The sequence below is a fragment of the Botrytis porri genome, assembly GCF_014898465.1.
Source record: "Botrytis porri strain MUCL 3234 chromosome Unknown BPOR_013, whole genome shotgun sequence".
NCBI classification, from domain to species: domain Eukaryota; kingdom Fungi; phylum Ascomycota; class Leotiomycetes; order Helotiales; family Sclerotiniaceae; genus Botrytis; species Botrytis porri.
The window spans coordinates 614,594-633,093 of NW_024066087.1; the positions used below are offsets into that span (position 1 = coordinate 614,594).

Here is an 18,500-nt window from a genome sequence, read left to right on the forward strand (position 1 = left end):
ATTTATACATCTAAACTAGTCGTATATACATCTCCTATCTATGAATGTCAAATTTCCAAGATCTGATAATGAAGGCTATTAGACGTAGAATTACTGACAAAATCTACAAAATTCTTGTTCGAAATAGTATCAAAATCACTCAGACATTGTTTAGTCACACTTCCAGTCTGTGATTTGAGATCTCAGCAATCGTTATACTAGATCGCGGTACCTGTTCATAGAGAAGGCAAGAATGATATGTTCGAATATAAACCGTGACCGTAGAGATAATATTTGACTCTCCAAGCGGTATATTTCGCAAATTGTTGTTACATCATACCAGTGACTACTCGTAATTGACAGTAGCTAAAGTGTAGATAAATATCCCCGCAATTTTATTGAGTAGTTACATAGTTCTAGTAAATAGTTGCCTAGGGGTCTTATATAAACTTTATTCTGATCTCGAGGTCTCTCGGCCTGAGTTGATATCAAATACGGTGTTGGGCCAGAAAATAAATTGTTAGAATCTAGTGAGACAATGCCCTATAATAATTCGGTGGTACGGCTTATATGTATAACCTCTTTACGGTGCATTCTGCGTTGGTTCCTCACGTTCTGCCCCATACACTTCACTATACGGTCAACTTGATGATACATCACGATACAGTAGTATAATTATTAAGTGCACTATTGCGTTTAAACCGTGTCTTTCTCTTTGCTTTATGGTTCTAAAAAATAACAAATTCTGACGTCCTACCACAGGACATCAATTTTATCTTGCTGATATTCAAATTCTCCACACCAAGTAGATACCACCAAAGACCACTTCGTAATCCTGCGATTCAAAATCACTTTACCATCAAATATTGCTAAACGCGGGAAAGTCAACAAGAAACTTAAGAGAACATTACCAAACGACCCGGTAATTCGCGATGAAAAAGTTGGGGCTCTATATCGTATGACCCTGGACGAACAAATATTTTTTCGGAGAAAACTGTACAAACAAGACATAGGATTGAGTCAGAAATTAAACGTGCAACCCAAAACCAAGTCAAAACCCAGTAAGTACCGAAAGCTTTCTAATCACCTTCTATTCTACTGAATCTCTTTTCTAGAGTCTGAGATGTCTACTACAAATTCCAAAATCACAAGATTGCCACGGGAAATAATCCTTCGGATCGCGAAGAATTTAAACTTCTTTGGAGCTGAGAACCTCGTGCCGTTGGCGTTAACTTGCCGACGATTTTACCTTCTCTTCTGCGATGACATCAAACGTGTGGATCTTGGGCAGCTGATATGCCTTTGCACGAACAACAATTTCCCATCATATGATATGAACCATGATCATATGCCTAACTGTCGAACACGCCCACTATGGTCTTGTCTGGAGGATTGGAGCGGTCTCTATGGATATCGATATTGTTCTGGGAGGCATTCTTACTGCTGCCCACGTGAATCAAAACTCACAGAATGTGATTATTGGTCACCTTTGGAAGAAGATCATTTGCCCTAGGATGATAAAACTAGGGACCAGACCATAATTCGAGTCAAGAACCAAGAAGAGACTGCTAAATATCTCTGTGAAGAACTCTCGGCTGGACTATTTATCAAAGTTTCCGCACACTGCGATCTGTTTGGGATTTTATTAGTACGCCGAGCAGAGACATATCACCACGCGGTCTCTAGTTTAGAAAGAATATTATGTGAGCTAGATCGACAAGCGAGGCACTGCTGGTCGAAGAAGATGATGTTGGACTATTCTGAATGGAGGGAGATGATTGGGTTTTAATCAGAGATGATTTTAACTTCTGCCACTGTATGGGAATGAATTGAAGTGAATACACTATTGGATATGGAAACTTTACAGGCATTGGGGTATGCAATGGCTCAACACCATAGTCGCTAAATAGGAAAGCTTTGTGCAATTGAGTTTAGGCGAATACAGACAAAGTTCCTTCAACCATCCAAATAATTGATCTATAAAATGAAAAATTGTAGTGATATGACTTTCAATCTTGGCTCAATATCCGCGCGGTCAATTGTCCAGCCAAATCGCAAATTGTTCTACCATGGAAACGACTTTAAGTGATTTACTTGTGATAGACTATTCTAGCCCGAGGTGTCTAATAGTCTGAACTACAGTCCAACAATATAAAGATTTTAATACCGAAAAGCAGTTGAAAATCCGGAAATGGTCTAATATTTCGACCAAATTCAATATCTCAAATAATTTGAATGTTCTAATTGATTTGGGAATTTAATGAGCTTCATTATTAGATTCCAGTCCCGACTATTAATCACCCTGTGAATCAGTCTCCTCAAAGAACTTTTCTCGAAGTAATCCTTAACAAAAATCAGTATTTCACATTCTAATAGTTAACGATACTTCAGTTTGCACGAGCTTGTAAAGATGTATAAGATTTATTATACATCGAAATTCAGTTACATTTTATGTAGAAAGCTTTCGGCAAACTGTTAAATAATTTTTGCGCTCTAGAATACCCGCATGAAACAACTTCAAAGTTTTGTCCATATTGATAGAAATCCCGTAAATCGTGTATAATCTCTCATTCATTGGGCAGCTTTGACGTGTGAACTCTCCATCAGTACCCAGCCATGGTATAGAAGATTAACTTGAAAATTGGCTTCTAAAGACTCTTCCGTATTATTGATTTTCAAAGTGAGGTTTCTAATCAATAATTCCTACGTCGTTGAATGCTAATGAATTACGGCGCTTTAAAACTTTACGGCTAGGCTAGTACAATGTTATTCATACGGTTAAAGTGTCTGGTCGTTTAAATGAGCTGGCTGTATTGCAATGCCCAGTTTCTTATAAGGTGCATACGAACACACCTCCACAGAATTTTTTTCACACCATTTGTCGGAACATCTGCATCAACACCACTGAATAACTTTTCGAATTCGCAATCTGAATTAACGAAAGATTCGAATTTATTGCCGACTATCAAGTTTATATTCTGAAACGTTCCATAATGCCTCCAGTAGAGAAAGATCACGACTTGATACCAATGGCTCCTCCCAAGTCCCCTGAATCTCCACTTGAAGATTATGCCGAAATCAGCTCTGAGATATCTGGTTAGTCTTTTTCTTTTCAGTTTTTTTAATCAGTATTTATCTATGCTAACTCATCTCTATCTATCAATAAATCCACGCAGCAGATTCCAAACCAAGAGAAGAAGTCTGTAGTTGATATTCTTCCTGCCGAGCTCATTGCAAATATTATGGGGCATCTTGGTCCTACATTTGGGGTAATATTTGGCCTGACTTGTCATAGAGTATATGATGAGTACAAGCGTCAGTATCCACACTCAGATGCCCTTCTGCTGGAAACTCGTCTATGGGATAACAACTCAAAGGAAGACGTTCAGCACCCACTATATCGACCATCCGCTCGACTTCATGAATTGCTCGATGGATGGATGGGAAGTGACGACACGACGAAATACTTCTACTTTCGAGATCTAGCTCTCGGATCATCTGATATCTTGATATACTGCGCCATACCAGGATACTATGTTGGCAAGTTTCTGCTCCGTGATATTTATGGCGAGGAAGCCGATCCTTCTGGCCACGCTTTAAGACAGTTGCTTCTGGCATGGTGCGCCTGCGTTCACATTCAGAGAGGATGGCTACAGTTCCGTGGAGATGATGAGCATCCACAATATCCTTCTCCACTTAACATGGGTGGAAAAGCATGGATTGATGAGATGGTTAGAATTGTAAATGTGTACAAGAACAGAGAGCCAGAGGATATATTCATATACATCGTCAGAGTAGCTATCAATGTAGCCAACAAGGAGTATGGACAAGGTTCATTACTTATTGAAGCAAGAAGAAAGCAGTTACGGGAACAGCAAAAAAGACTGCGAGAGTAGCGGGCTTTTTATCATGCAGATCAATGACATACTAGTTAGGTTGCAACTCATATAACAGGGGAGGTCATACAACCAGACAACAAGCATAATCATTGATTTAGCTTAGTATTATACCGAAACCACAAATAGTCTAGAACCACTAATCTCCTGGGGTATTTGCTTCTCGGTTAACTTTCGTTTGGGATTTACACCCTCAGGTGACATCGGGGTTGTCCTTAAGAGCCATTCCGTCTTCTTAAATAATCAAATTATTCTTTTTTCACATGAGGATTGTGATATATGATAGTTTTCATTCTTATTACTCAATTTTCATAGACATAGATTTTGCTTGATTTCGCTATACGCATCATCGAGTTTTCCTATAAATATACGAAACCCTTGAACTCAAAATATGATAGATTCTTTTGAATTCATTCTGACATGCAAAATGAGATACAGCACTAATGAAATAAAAATTGCGGGGAGATATACCTCAGAGATAGAAATAAGCCCTAATGGTATATATACCCATGGAAAACAATTCTATAATATTTAACTCTTTTTCTAAGTGACTACCCATAATTTGATTTGAGAACTAAAGCTAGAGGGTATCTCGGCTAATAATATCTCTTAAATCTCCAGCCCTTGTGACTTCTTAAGCGTGTTGAGAGCTTGTTCATAGATTAGGACTGGAAATTGGTCGTACTCGAGTTACAACGTGAATTCATATGCATCAATTCGAAATCCTGTCTTAGCTAACCTATCACGGTACAGGGTATAGGTGTTTGGTAAGTTGTATGATATTCTACAAAGAGGGAAGAAGGAAGCGGAGGGACGCCGACTACATGAGGTCAGGATACCTAAGTCATTGAGCTACCTAAGCTATTGAACCTGTGACACAATCAATTGATGAAGATATATGTCTTTCAAAAATCTGTATCGAATGCAAGATTATGCTCTCCAAAAAAAATCCTGGGAATCCTGTCCTTTTTCTTTTCCCTCGGGAAATATGTCCTCGAAATTGCCTTTTTAGGAAACCATTCCCGATGTGCACTTCTAATATGCGATTTGCAGTTCCAACTATTTTTCCCAAGAATTCATCATGGAAACCTTGATTGAAAGGATCTACAGGCTTGCCCAGAGGCTAAGAACAATCTATGATTCTTTAAAATAAGGATTTAGGTAATAGAGATAGAATCATGTCCCTTCTTTCTTTTTTTCTTCTCGATGAAAATCACCACGTCGGTACTACCACTAAAGCAAATTTAATTCATACCAACCTGTAAGCTATGAATTTTGTAGTACTGGCATACACCTTCCTAGTCGCTGATCACATGCGATCAATCGTTCAACAAAAACCGGAAAGAATTCTGTTCCTCAACGTAGCCGTAAACTGCCATCAATTTTTACATCAATGGCCTTTCAATCTTCCGAAAGATCAAACCAATGGATCATGCGATAAGCTCATTGAAGTTGCGTGTGCGTACGTGATGATTGCTATAGTCAAGTTCTGTGTGGGCAGAATTGAACTTACCATTTTGGGACGTATTTGCTATGCACACGGATATTTCACGGGCAGAGCTTTACTTCGGGAGGAGCTACGTCGACCCTGCAGACTGGAAGATCATGAGGAATTAGAGGGTATCAGAGCATGATGGAGAAACACAGTATAATGCCGAGACCAGCCAAGGAGGAGGTTCAAAGTGGTACAAAAGAAGATATACTTGGAGATTCTTCCGGGTCGTATTAACTGATCAGTTTGAAGGCGGGGAGGAGATTGCCGATCCAAAGGTTCCAGGATCTTTTTAGAAAGCAGTCTTATAAGACGAGTGTGGTTATGATCAAGCGGGAAAATATTGGGATTATGCTTGGTGTAAGAACGAATGGAGATTCACCAGTAGCTACACCTAACATGTCAGGGAATCTATAGATATACGTCCATCAGATTGGGATATTGTTCTTCTATTGAGAATGGAGGCACATTTTAGTGTGAAATTGAAGTGGAGTGTCAGATTTTCTGGTCTTGAGTGTTAAGTATAATGTACTACAAAGAGTCCCTTAGGAATTAAGGACGAGATCTCGTTGATGTATCCGTTTTGAAGCGAAGATTTCCTTCCCAGATAGTCTAAATTCAACGAAATTCTACACCACTCACAAAACATGCCGCTCAAGCATCTGGATTTCAATGATCCAATTACTTATGAAGACGATATCTCTCTAATTTCCACCACTGCAATTGTCTTATCCTTCATTGTAAGGTATTTTCCAAGGGAAGTACTCGCTACGGCTCTCAAAGTGTTACAGTAGTCACCTCACGAAGGTATAGAATAATATGGCATCAAATGGATGCGTCAAGTATACGGCGAAGACTTCGTAGGCATGCTTTTCAATATTGAATCAGGATTTATGGATACGATTCGGCCGTATACAAACATCTTCTGCCTATAGAGGTTACTTCTCGACTCTATTATTTCCTCCTTCATCTCCCCAGATATAGGAATAAAAATACAGAAAGACAGCCAGGATAAATCTTTTTATCAAGATCATCCCGAATATCTCGCTACAGTACGAAATGGGTGCCCAAATATCGAAAAGAAAGCACTTCAGAAGGCCATTCAAATGTCTTAAAAACACACTCAATCTTTCTTCTGTCTCCCGAGCTACAAAAGAATCAGTTAAGTGGATTTTCATAAGAATGTGGACCACTAACTAATAACCTATCAATAGACTCAACACTGGAGAGATTGCCTGTAGAGATTCTATTGAAAATCATTCGATATCTCAATGTCTCAGATGTTTCCATTGCATTCACATCTCCTCGCATGTATGTAATATTCAAAGACGTGTTTCCGCGACCAATTAGTTTATGTAACACCGATGTTACCCCTCATATCGATCATCTTGATGCTCTCAAGAGCAGAAAAGTGCATTCAAAACTCATCAAGTACGCGCCAATGCTGCGTATATATAAGCGCAAAGACTACATATACAGAGTAGTAACACGCGTATGTAAGCCGGCAAGATACGATATGAATCTTGAGATCTTATATCGCTACGAACACTATGGTCGGTTTCTTCGTCGACCATATTACGATAACAAAACGAATTACAAAGATCTTAAGGACAAGTATCGTGATTATGAGTTGTTCGCCCATTGCTGGGCCAAAATTATGGAGGGAGTATTCACATATCCGTACCCGCACAACAAGGGACGAGTCATCTACGAGATGGAAATGAAGCAAGAAATTCGTCGGTTACTGGATTCCATGGATGATGCAACTCCTAAGCAGTATATCTTACGCGAGTTTTTCATGACGGAGTTCCTAGCAATTGGTTCGTATGAACAGGTGAAAGACCTCGTTCTTGTAAATTTGTCTTTAATACATTTTAGTCAATAGAGAGAGATGTCAAACTTCTGATTTCAGACGGAGACAAAGCTAGAACCTGCAAGAGCAGGTTTTTTAGTGTTTTGAACTTAATTTACAGTATGGAGTACACGTTCTATGGTGATATCAAGCAAGCTCTACATAGGAGAAAAAATAGGCCGGAATTGACCACTAGCAAAGCCCTTCAATAATCAAATTGTTCCATTCTAATTCAGAAGATCAAATGTTTAAATGATATTATGATTGATGAGTATACAAGGACTCATTCAATGTTATTAACTTCATTATTTTATAGTGGTTGGTTTATCATAGAATTTATTGGGATGACTAAGTTTGGCCTCTTTTTTCTCCTACGAATACGCAGGCAGAGGCTGGAACCGAGTGCAGCGAGTGATTATGCAACTATTAAGAGAGCAATTAAGGCAGTGCAAATAATATTAGCAAGCAGACGATTTGCAATTCTGAAGACCTCTTCACACAGAGAATCGCAAGATATTTTAGCAATATATAGCGATAAAAAAAATTAATATTGACAAATGTAACTATGATTTTGGCCTCTTTAAGGGATGTGCCTCAGTGTTGAGGACATACTCATCTAAGCTAATCAAATCAGGATCAGCAAAAATAAGATAGAAGTATTTGAGCGTTTCAGCCATCCAAAACGACTCCATTCTATCGGCCTTAGGAGGATTCTCCGAGACGGTACAATCGTCGAGAGCAGCATGTGCAATATCGGTGATTGTATATTTGATAATGTTGTTGAACATTGTCCAGGCCTGTTCTCGCAACTTGGGGTCACCAGTGATACGATAAAGTATAAAAACGGACTCTATCGCCTCGGGCCTGTTGAAAGTTAGACACGTCATTACCATGGAAATATGAGATGTCTTGCCTAAGAATATAACGCCCATCATCAAACTTCGTGACTCCAGCTACCAGTCGGTGCTGTTGTATCTTTTCATGCACAGTTTCGTTGCCTTCGGTATCTTTGTCTATACCGTCGAGCCACTTCTGCTCGTCCCAGGGGCAGTAGCTGTCATTCTCACACGGAACTGTATGCATCTTTTCAGGCATGATCCCAAGTGGCATATTTTCATAAGCCCAGAGACATCCATCGGTGAGCTTTCTTGCCAATTCTAGATCCTGTTCATTTTCGAATATTTTTGCACCAATGGCAACCATTCCTCCTGCAAAGCAGCCCAAATGTTGTGCTTCCCCATCGGTTTTGAGTTCCGTGACCAATGTCTTTCCATCACTATCCACGTTACCAGGCAAGCGAACGTCCTCACCATTCTTCGTCATCGGGCGGTAGAATATATTAAGTTTCATTGCAATCAAAGAGAACTCATACATCCTTCTATATTGCTGAGTAGCTCCACCAAGTAAGAGATGTTGCTTTTAAATGTTAGCATATAATAATTGGGATATTTTCGAAGATGATGAAAACTTACCTTTGGTAAATACTCATACAACGAGTCAGCCATACCACCAATAGTGAAACCTCCATATTCCACGAAGTTCTTGTCTTTCGCATTGACAACCACAGGCCACATTCCTGGTAATTTAGATATAGGTTGCTGGTTGTCAAATATATCCATAATGCGCTGCACAGCATCATAGTATCGGGGATCACCTGTAATCTGGCTAAGGCGTGTGAATTCTAGGGTCAATGAACCAATCTCAGATTCTAGAACGTTGTCTTCAGCTTCCTGCGCAGCGCCAGTGGCAGCGACATGGTAGTACCATCGAAGAATGGGTAAATGATTGGGTGTATCGAAGGATTTGTACAGCATCTCTCCCATCTCGGTCGCTTTTTGGAGTAGAACTGGATACTTCCCATCACTTAACTCATAAGCGGAGAGAAAGCCGCCCAAGTATCGAATAGTAGTTTCAAAGACGTTAATTTGCTCAAGAGCGCAAGTACTGAAATCAATTGCTTGAATAGCTTCGACGGCTACTTTAAATTCCGAACGCATATCCATGATCCAGAGGGTATCTAGAGATAGACTTAGTGAAATGATATAAGAGTCTGAATGCTGTGTACTAACCGAGAGTATCGACCAAGCTCGCGGCCCACCCCCCGAAGGGATCCATCGATCCACCTGACAGAGGCATTACCTCATCTTTCAACCATGCATGGCTAGTATAGCCATTCCAGGCATGTGTAAAGTTGCTTTTGACGGCCTCAAGCCTAGCTTGCCGGATTGACTTTTCGGCTTGAGTTTCTTTCTTGAAGCGATGTTGGATTCTCGGTATTGTTGTGGCCGGGTTCGTTGGAAGAGGCATGAAATCGGTGACAGGAAAGCTATGTGGGACCTCGGACCATCGAAACTTGTTTCCTTTCTCATCTGAAGCCGAATGAGCTATTGGTTGAGTTCGATCGTATGATTCTTGATAGCGTTTAAGCGCAGGTCTTTGGTAGATAAGAAAGAGAAGAAAAATCGCAACAACGAGGGTCGATACCTTCCATCTGAGGGCCATAACTGTTAGTGGGAGAATACTTCCGCAAAGAATTATAGTTGATAGTTTCAAATGAAATCAAAGAAACACAACGTTTGTAAAGAGTGAAATACAAAAAGCGGTTAGAAAGAGGCAAGCGCCAGTCTTAGCGAAAATGTGGAAAAATATAGTACAGGCTAAATGAGGATTGAATTGATTGGATGAGACATCCTCGAAGATCGAAGAGTGCAATGGCCAATATTCAAGAGCGAGAAGTACTCTGAGCGGTAAAAAGTGAATTTGGGGGCGAAAGATGGCAGTGTTTCTATTTTCCTATTTCAGGGGTGGGTTTCATTTCTGTAAGCGCCGGGCCCTCAAATGATAATCTGCCCCGCCCTGTAGATCCAATGAAGACATTGATTGGTCAATCAATGCATGCTTCGCGAATTGTTTTCTAATTCATTCGCTATCCAATCAACTATCATGGGCCAAGTAAGCAATGCTCGATAACCGTATTCACTGACCATACATGTTGAGCTTCAAAATTTTCCCAACATGTTGGTACTGGGAAAACAACCAGTATAGTGAAGCATGAGCAACAAGGATCTCTCAAGTGAGACATTCTTATCCTTAACTGAAATGGCTCTGATTATGGTGACTGATTTTGAGCATTACAAAAAGTTGCCAAATGGATACTCAAGTGGCACATTACTCACGCAGTTCTTTGATCCTTCGTACACAAGTTTGTGATCCCTATTTGTTAGGATTATTTGATGACGACGGATATACATAGTTGAGATCAAGTCATCTATTTCTTCTCGGCAAACGAAGTGCAATGCGACGCTCCATCCTCACTCTTATTTTCGGCATCTTTGTTCTCTACGCTCTTCCAATCTATGCCCAAACATACGTCTCTTCCACCGTGTGGATTGTGCCGGATGGTAACACTGCAGACCTCTCTAAAACCTATACCGAGGGCATAACGCTTCAGGTTACTTGGAATCCAGTCCCAGAGGGTTATCAATTTCAAACTCTGTCCAATCTGTGGGTTACGACCTGGGATTATGAGATAACACAATTCAGCCAGCTGCTCACAGGTAAGAACATTCACTACCGTTGCAACTTCTAAAACTCAATGTAAAATTTGTTCGTCCTACTGATTCATTGTCCCGCAATTTCCAGAGAATGTGAATACAATTAATAATGGCACGTATGACTGGACAATCACAATACCGACGAGCATTCTGAGTAGAGATGCAAAATATGTCCTGCGATTCAAGGATCTCAATTCAAAATATAATTCTAGCTCCCAAGAAATATCAAGTACTGGATTCTTAGTCATTAATGGAGCCTCTTCATCAACTTCGACAGCATCTGCTACTCCGATACGCTCGACCCAGATATCTTCGTCGGCCTCTAGCACAGCTACCACCAGCGCTTCGGCGACACAATCTGTAATCTCAACTACATCAGCCACACCCGCATCCATACCCACCTCTGAGGGAAGTGGTCTGAGTGGAGGCGCAAAAGCCGGGATTGCCGTGGGTTCTGTAGTTGTAGCTTTCTCGATTGCTGGGCTGGCATTTCTTTTTTTCAGGCGGCAACGCCATGCTCAACGTTCCTCTACGGAACCTTCAACAGAGCCTCCAACCTACTATGACCCGCCAAAAAAATACTTCATTAGAAACACGAGCAACGTGATAGCTGAGATTGGGGGCCCTGAGAGAGCTGAATTGCAGGGCAGCTAGGACTGTTTATCGGAGATGCAGCGGGAGACGAACTTTTCTTGCCAGGTGGCTCATGAGCTCAATAAATCGGACTCGACACCTTTTCTAAGATAACGGAAGCGGTAAAACATGAAATCATCTTTACTTCGAATGATTGGCACGCCTCTTCTTGCTTGCCTGGCTGGATCAAACTCAACATGTAATAAAAACTATAGTAATAACCACCCCATATAGCAACATTGATACATTGATACCTCATATCAAAAATGCTATTTGGGGTCTAATATAAACTAGTTTCAATCATTTTATTTTTGAAATATTATCATTCTAGTCTTAATGAAATGATGATATTTAAGTCCTAAGAAATTCAGAATGAATTTAAATTCTCTTGGTCAATGTTTTGAATGCTTTGAAGTTTGATTGATTTGAATGTTTTGAAAAGAAAATGATATTTCTAATTCAATTTCATTTGGAAATACAAATTGACATGGCCAATTTTCTGAGATAATGATATATCGATGCTAAGAAGCGTCCCAATGTTTGATATAGGAGCCAAATCCAATAAACAATCGATTTAGAAAAGAGAACTCGCATTCATACCATTGCAGGCTTCTGAACTACACACTTCCGAGAACCCGAAAAAAGAGAGTGAATCGAAGGCTGCTTTCGCATGAGCAGCAAATGGGCAAGGTCTCATTTCAGAGCCGTTGTTCGGTTACTCGCTTGCATCATTCAGTTCTGGTCCGTCACGTAGAATATATCCAATATCAAGTGTTGTCCAGCAGGCCCTTCAGACTGCCACACCTCTGGATTAGGAATTTCATTGAGATTCCGCCCTCTTCAGGGATGATTCTGCGAAAACTACCTGAGAGGTAGGGCATATGCGCAGACCTTCCGAATTATAGCATACAGGAAACAAATTTGGGCAGCAGCGGGGTTGGTGCCATTCTCAGCGAAGATGGAGATTAATTTTAACTTCCGTAAGTAGCTTTCGTGTCTGAACTACACAATAATGCCCAAATGTGACATATCACCACCTTCTTATTCAGCTGAAGTTGTCATATTAATGGCAGCGTACGCTGCAAGCTTTTGCACAGGCCATGCCATTGCCCATTGCCAATTTTCAGGGAGAATGGATTGTATACCAAATACCTCTCTTTCTGCAATTCCTCTCATCCACCAGACATTATCGGCAGCTTTGCAAAGTGCAAAAAAGTGAGCCAAAATAACCAGTGCACGATTGCTTTTTTCGTTCAATTGTCGAACGAATGCTTTGGGTGCGACTGTCGGAAACGCATAAATGACACGGCGAAGTTCATAAAGGTCCTCCCCACCTTCGATACCGAGTAGAATGCGTCCACAATAATTTAATGCAAAAGTAAAAGCAGCCTGGCTTTCCTCATCAATAACCTCACCCGGCGCCCTCCAATTCAAAAGTTCCGAAAATGGTTGGTGATATGTTTTATCACGAACATCTTTCATTGACGTCTTCATGTCTGGTTTGGCAGATATCAGAGCCTCTAGCTGACTATTCGGATCAAGCATAGGGATTGTCTGCGAAAACAGAACGACATTTCCACGGAGAAGAGCGAATACTTGAGATGGAATTGTGTAATGGCCAATATTACTGTTTTGCAGGAGGATGAACGCGGGCAATCCAATCAGAATTGTAGAGAGGCACACAGCTTCGACATTATCCTTGTTGATATTCTGTATGACTTGACGATGCTCACGAACAGCTGCATTGAAATATATCCGATGAACATCTGCCATGTCTTCACCCGCTGGGTTGATCTTAGTAAGGTGTAGAGCTGCAATCGAAATCATCATATTCAAGAGAACTGGATGATCGAAAGCTAGAGTCGGAGCACCTTTAGTCCAAACATCACGAACACCTTCATCGTGAATGGAAAGGAACCCTTTTTGCGCGGTCTCGGAGCAAAAGTGGTGAAGCAGGCGCATTCCAAGTAATCGACGTTCCTTTGTTTCACGACCCACCGTAATGTCGAGTTCTCTTGAAGGATCAAGATCATAAGGCGGATTGGACGGAGACCTTGCCTCTGTCTGTCGTTTGGAAATTGGTTCGGGATATTGACATGATATTTCTCGGCGGACGCGCGCATCACATGCTGGGCGTGCTTCGTTGCACTTCAGATTTGATCAGCAACTCGGCTCACATCTCTTTCATATGTATCATCATTCGACTTTACCTTCACCTTGCGTGCTTTACATGCCATGCAACCTTGTCTGGATTTTGTGTGAGCTCTGAGGCCTCTTGATACTGGGGTTGCCATTGTTATCCTCGAAGATTGTAATGTTAATCATCTGGTTAAGAACACTCATGGTTAAAATCTGATAGTAAATTATCACATGACATGCTCAATAAAAAGCTAAACCACTGTCGATTCTCCCAACAAACCTCATCTTTTTTCCCTCCATACAGGGTTATGAATAGCAGTCCCATGGCTTGCAGGTGTCTAGCATGTTTATGCAATGTCGCTTTGTAGTCGAGAATCTTTTCACTTCTCCACGCAGCCTCGTACAAGTTTGAATCTGACACCAAAATGGGTTGCCTGGCTTGTCTTCTAGCCCGTCGAAGATTATGCAAATCTCTACAGGATACTCCCTGTGCTTGTTTGTTATTTTTAGGACGTGATTGATCCAGGCGTATTCTGTTCAAATTGAACGCGGTGGCAACAGGTTCAATCACGGCAAGTTATTAGCATCAATCCGCACTTTTGGCGAAAAGAAAGTCGATTACACACGGTCAATTATTTGGCGAAGATACTCGTTTTTTCTATGAAGTAAGCCATTATTGGCAGGTAAATGCAACAGTAAGCCAACAAAGATCATCAACTGTAGGCAAAACCTACCATGCAGGCCAGCGGCTCAGTTGTCAGGGTGTTTGATCTGTCCCCAGATACTTTGTTCAAACGGGATCTTTTTGGCAGTAACCTGTGAGAACTAGTTGTTCATAAGTTTGAAAACTTTTCTCTTATAACTTTCAAGGCGTCCATTATCCATCAGCGGGAAACAGGAAGCGATTTTCTCTTGTTTCTGTGGTAGCTATCCAATCGACTCAAAATTGTTGATTCGCCATAGGAAAATTTAATCGACCATGGAGGCAATCAAGACTCTCACAAAAGAGATACAAAATGCAGCAGCTACTGCAGATGAAGCTAACCTCAAAGAATTATTGGGTTCTCTGAGGAATCTACAATATTCTATAGAAAAGCCCGAAGATACAATGCAAAGAGTCATCCATCTGGTAAGACATGAGCTCTCAGATAATTGTCTAAAAGCCACTTTCTAAATTAGTGGTTGCACTTCTCCAGCACCTCGTCATCGCTATCACTAGAACTGCCGTTAATCTTAAACTTTTTAATTTTTTTGACGATTCAGATGGCCCTATGGGGCTACAGGACTTGGCTTCCAGAACTGGTGCTGACCCAGCGCTTCTCGGTCGGTTATTTATATAAATTTAGCGATAGGAGAAATTACAGGCAACGATTATCATGTGTTAATATTCTTCTAGCAAGGATACTCCGCATGCTTTCATCGTTAGAGATGATCAAAGAAACGGGAGAGGATGAGTTTGCTTCGAGCCAAACAAGTAAAAATCTCTCCATCGCCGAAATCCAAGCCGGTCTTTACCACAAGTAAGAGAATCCCCTTCAATCACATTTTGCCATGCCCTCTGACACAATACCTACCGTCACAGTCATGATGCTCTCGGCCCGCATACCAGATTCTCCCGGACTTTCTCGCTTCTACAAAATACCAAATTCCCAGAGACTCACAAAGCCGCGTTTTAAAAAGCTTGGAATACAGACTTACCTTTATGGTCATGGTTTCAATCGCAGCCCAAGGAAACAGCACAATTCAATCGCTTTATGATTGCACAGCGATCCAGCACACCCAACGCCTTCGACTTTTTCCCAATCAAGGAGGAATGCGAAACTAGCCTGCAGAGAAACCACTTTTTGTTGATATAGGAGGAGCTTCAGGACAACAATGTATTGAGTTCCAGAAAAGATGTCCGGATATCAAGGGTCGTGTTACATTCCAGGATCTAGCCTGAGAAATCGAGCATGCCGCATCACAAGGTTTACTAGAAGGATTCGAGGCCATGGTCCATGATTTCTACACTCCGCAGGTTATAAAAGGGGTGTCATGAAAAGCTTAGTCTAGAAAATAATTAACATACATCTAAGTGCGAAAGCCGACTACCTGCGTGCTATCCTCCACGACCATCTAGACGATAAAGCTATTCTCATTCTGAAATACATAATGCAAGTCATGGAAAAAGATTCCTGGATCTTACTCGATAAAACGGTGTTGCCAATAGGCTGCGCACAAATTATCTGTACCCGTGGATTATCTGCAGATAATCCGCTCCGCGGGTTATCCATCAGAGGTTTTACTTGTTTTGCGGATTATTTGTTAAAGTTTTAAAATTATCCGCTCTATACAAATAATCCACAAATTATCCACAAATATATAAATAATTTACAAATAATTTACAAATTATTTATAAATAATTCATAAATATATAGATTCTCCAAAAAAAGTAGAGAATCTTCGTTTTTTTTTGCTTAAAATATAAAGCTATTTCTAGATTAATTATAAAATTATATCAATATTATAAAAGATTATAAATAATTATATAATATATAAATAAGTTAAATAAATATCCATAGGTAATTTGTACTCATCTTACAGATTACCCGTCCAGATTCTGAATTATCTGCTCTGCAGATGGATTATCCGCGGATTATCTGTCGAGGCCATTATCCGCCCCGCGGGTACCCGTTGCGCAGCCTAGTTGCCAAATTACAATGTGGACTGGTTTGCGACGCAGACGGATTTGACTATGCTAGCGGCATTTAGTTCGATGGAGAGAACGGAAGCGCAGTGGATAAATCTTCTTGAGAGTGTGGGATTGAAGGTGAGGAGGATTGTTACTTATACGCATGCTTTTAGGCTTAGAATTATCGCGGTGAGTCTTTGATTGGGTGGGATATATTTGATGTTGGGATTTCGAATATCAATGAAATAGTAACGTTCCATGTATTCATGCTTCGACTAGCATTCTAATTGATGATTTCGATATTCTAATCTTAATCTTGTTCAAATAAATCAGTTCGTATTTCAGTCTCATTTAATCATTCAAATCATTCAAATCATTTATAAAACTTGGAATCCCAAGAATACTATCTATACCTCTACCAATACCTTTCTATGTTGACAAACCATACAGGTGCTCACCTACTACCAACCAGCAAACCAAAAAGACTTACTCAGGTAGTACCGGTCGAAACCCTACAGCATAATCAATTTATGCACTTTGCCTCTCAGCAGCATGAAGCCCGGCAAAAGAGCCATAAACAGAGGTTAAGATTCTATAGACTTTTCATAATAAGTAATGTTGACGAATACCTTACCTGGTTCCAAATGCTTCCAATTATTACCTGGTTGCCTTTCACTCTCGAATACATAAGTACAATTCCAAGCCTCACAATCGCGTTCCTAAAATCTGCATTCAGTCAAATGAAAATAAATTCATCATCAGTCTTCCAAAAACAATGCAAGCTATCTACGCCTCCGAATCTTCAGCAACAGCAACAGCGCAGCTCCAACTCAGTCTTAAATCCTTGCCAGTCCCAACTATTTCCTCGAATTCCAACACAGCTTTAATTCGCGTGCACGCAGCAGGAATTAATCCTTCCGACCTTGCCAACGTAGTCCTTGATCGATTCGGAGGAAAGAAACCTATAATTCCAGGTCACAATTTCCCTGGTACAGTGATTCAAGCCTCATCTTACCCCCAACTGGAGGGTGTTGAGGTGTACGGACTTCTGGTCGAGAACTGAGTCTCTCTACTGATGGGACTCATGCCGAATATATCGCGGTGCCCGTTGAGGGCTTAGCTATGAAGCCTATATGTCTCGGGTTGGACTCAGACATCGGCTGCGGGTGTTCCATACTCAACTGCTTATTTGATGCTGGAGAAAGCTGCCGCACGTGCTGGAGATGTGGTCCTGATTTTTGGCACCAGAGGAGCAGTCGGAAAGGCTGCGATAGAGCTTGTGAATGTCAGGGGACTCTAGATTATTACTACATCGAGGGTAGATGGTGCTGATGTAATTGTTACATCGGATGGAAATTTAGATAACGTGTTGGAGTTGAACAATGGAAGAGGACCTAGTATTATTCTTGACTATGCATGATCTCCCGTCTTGACGGAGAAGGGTCTTGCGATATTAGGAAAGTCGGGGCGATATGTTTTCGCGTCTGGCATGAGAGGAGGTGGACCAGAAGCGAAAATTAATGTCATGAAAATGCTCGCAATGGATCAAAGCTTACATGGAGTTAATAGCTGGAGCTTTGCCTTAGCTGAGACAAAAAATATCATGGATAATTTGGGAAAAATGTTCGAAGATGGAGTGATTAACGGCCCTGAGGAGGATTCTCTGACCAAAATCAGACTTACAGATGCAGTTGAAGCATACCAGGAGGTTGCAAAATTTGATGGAAAGAAATTCGTGATTGCTATGCAGGACCAGTAATTTAATCTAGCCTTCTCTCTTAAGGTAAATTTGGAACGCAATTTTCTCTCAGACTTTGACTCATCAGGCAGTAATAATGATGAAACACGACTTGCACACTCAGAGTTCTCTAACCTTGGAGATATCTTACTGCATCTCAGAACATAGTGTCTGTACACGTGATTGTCAAGCACGTGTTGACGCGTTTCGTGTTGTCTAAGTTCTTGTAGAACCTCGCCTTTTCTCCTGCCAATCTCATCCCTCACTTGATATGCCGTCCTTGGATTGAAAAGAGCCGACGATGGGTTAGTCAAATTACCTCTGCTCTACGACAGCCAAGCAGAAAGGCAAATCGATTGCGAATTATCCCCACTGAGTCGATCTCTTGAAAGCCCATATCCATCGAGGAAAAGAGTTATTCAGTACGAGGTTTACAAAAGCCGTTTGGTAAGTGCCGTTTGACACTGGCACTGTGTTATCGCGCTGCTTTCTTCGACCCCGTTCTTTCATCCCACTCTCATACAGTTCAAATGCCGAAAGAGTGAC

At 40.9% G+C, this 18,500-nt stretch overlaps 6 protein-coding genes across 6 annotated transcripts; 4 read left to right on the plus strand and 2 right to left on the minus strand.

Annotated features, from left to right (window-relative positions):
- Positions 1-2,972: 2,972 nt before the first annotated feature.
- On the plus strand, positions 2,973-3,875 carry EAF01_009103 (uncharacterized protein; the record flags this gene model as incomplete). The annotated part of the gene is made up of 2 exons (XM_038917359.1): positions 2,973-3,075; positions 3,109-3,875. 2 exons carry the CDS (start codon positions 2,973-2,975, stop codon positions 3,873-3,875), a joined length of 870 nt encoding a protein of 289 aa, XP_038766964.1.
- A 2,504-nt stretch (positions 3,876-6,379) lies between these two features.
- On the plus strand, positions 6,380-7,290 carry EAF01_009104 (uncharacterized protein). Its single transcript, XM_038917360.1, has 2 exons — positions 6,380-6,533; positions 6,582-7,290. The coding sequence occupies exon 2, from the start codon at positions 6,677-6,679 to the stop codon at positions 7,250-7,252; it is 576 nt and encodes a 191-aa protein (XP_038766965.1). The 5' UTR covers positions 6,380-6,533; positions 6,582-6,676; the 3' UTR covers positions 7,253-7,290.
- Positions 7,291-7,782: 492 nt separating this feature from the next.
- On the minus strand, positions 7,783-9,721 carry EAF01_009105 (uncharacterized protein; the record flags this gene model as incomplete). The annotated part of the gene is made up of 4 exons (XM_038917361.1): positions 7,783-8,083; positions 8,133-8,635; positions 8,692-9,236; positions 9,289-9,721. 4 exons carry the CDS (start codon positions 9,719-9,721, stop codon positions 7,783-7,785), a joined length of 1,782 nt encoding a protein of 593 aa, XP_038766966.1.
- Positions 9,722-10,514: 793 nt separating this feature from the next.
- EAF01_009106 (uncharacterized protein) lies at positions 10,515-11,427 on the plus strand (the record flags this gene model as incomplete). Its single annotated transcript, XM_038917362.1, has 2 exons — positions 10,515-10,776; positions 10,862-11,427. 2 exons carry the CDS (start codon positions 10,515-10,517, stop codon positions 11,425-11,427), a joined length of 828 nt encoding a protein of 275 aa, XP_038766967.1.
- A 1,020-nt stretch (positions 11,428-12,447) lies between these two features.
- Positions 12,448-13,700, minus strand: EAF01_009107 (uncharacterized protein; the record flags this gene model as incomplete). Its single annotated transcript, XM_038917363.1, has 2 exons — positions 12,448-13,554; positions 13,617-13,700. The coding sequence occupies 2 exons, from the start codon at positions 13,698-13,700 to the stop codon at positions 12,448-12,450; spliced, it is 1,191 nt and encodes a 396-aa protein (XP_038766968.1).
- A 3,291-nt stretch (positions 13,701-16,991) lies between these two features.
- On the plus strand, positions 16,992-17,975 carry EAF01_009108 (uncharacterized protein; the record flags this gene model as incomplete). The annotated part of the gene is made up of 3 exons (XM_038917364.1): positions 16,992-17,252; positions 17,370-17,495; positions 17,658-17,975. The coding sequence occupies 3 exons, from the start codon at positions 16,992-16,994 to the stop codon at positions 17,973-17,975; spliced, it is 705 nt and encodes a 234-aa protein (XP_038766969.1).
- Between the last annotated feature and the right edge of the window lie 525 nt (positions 17,976-18,500).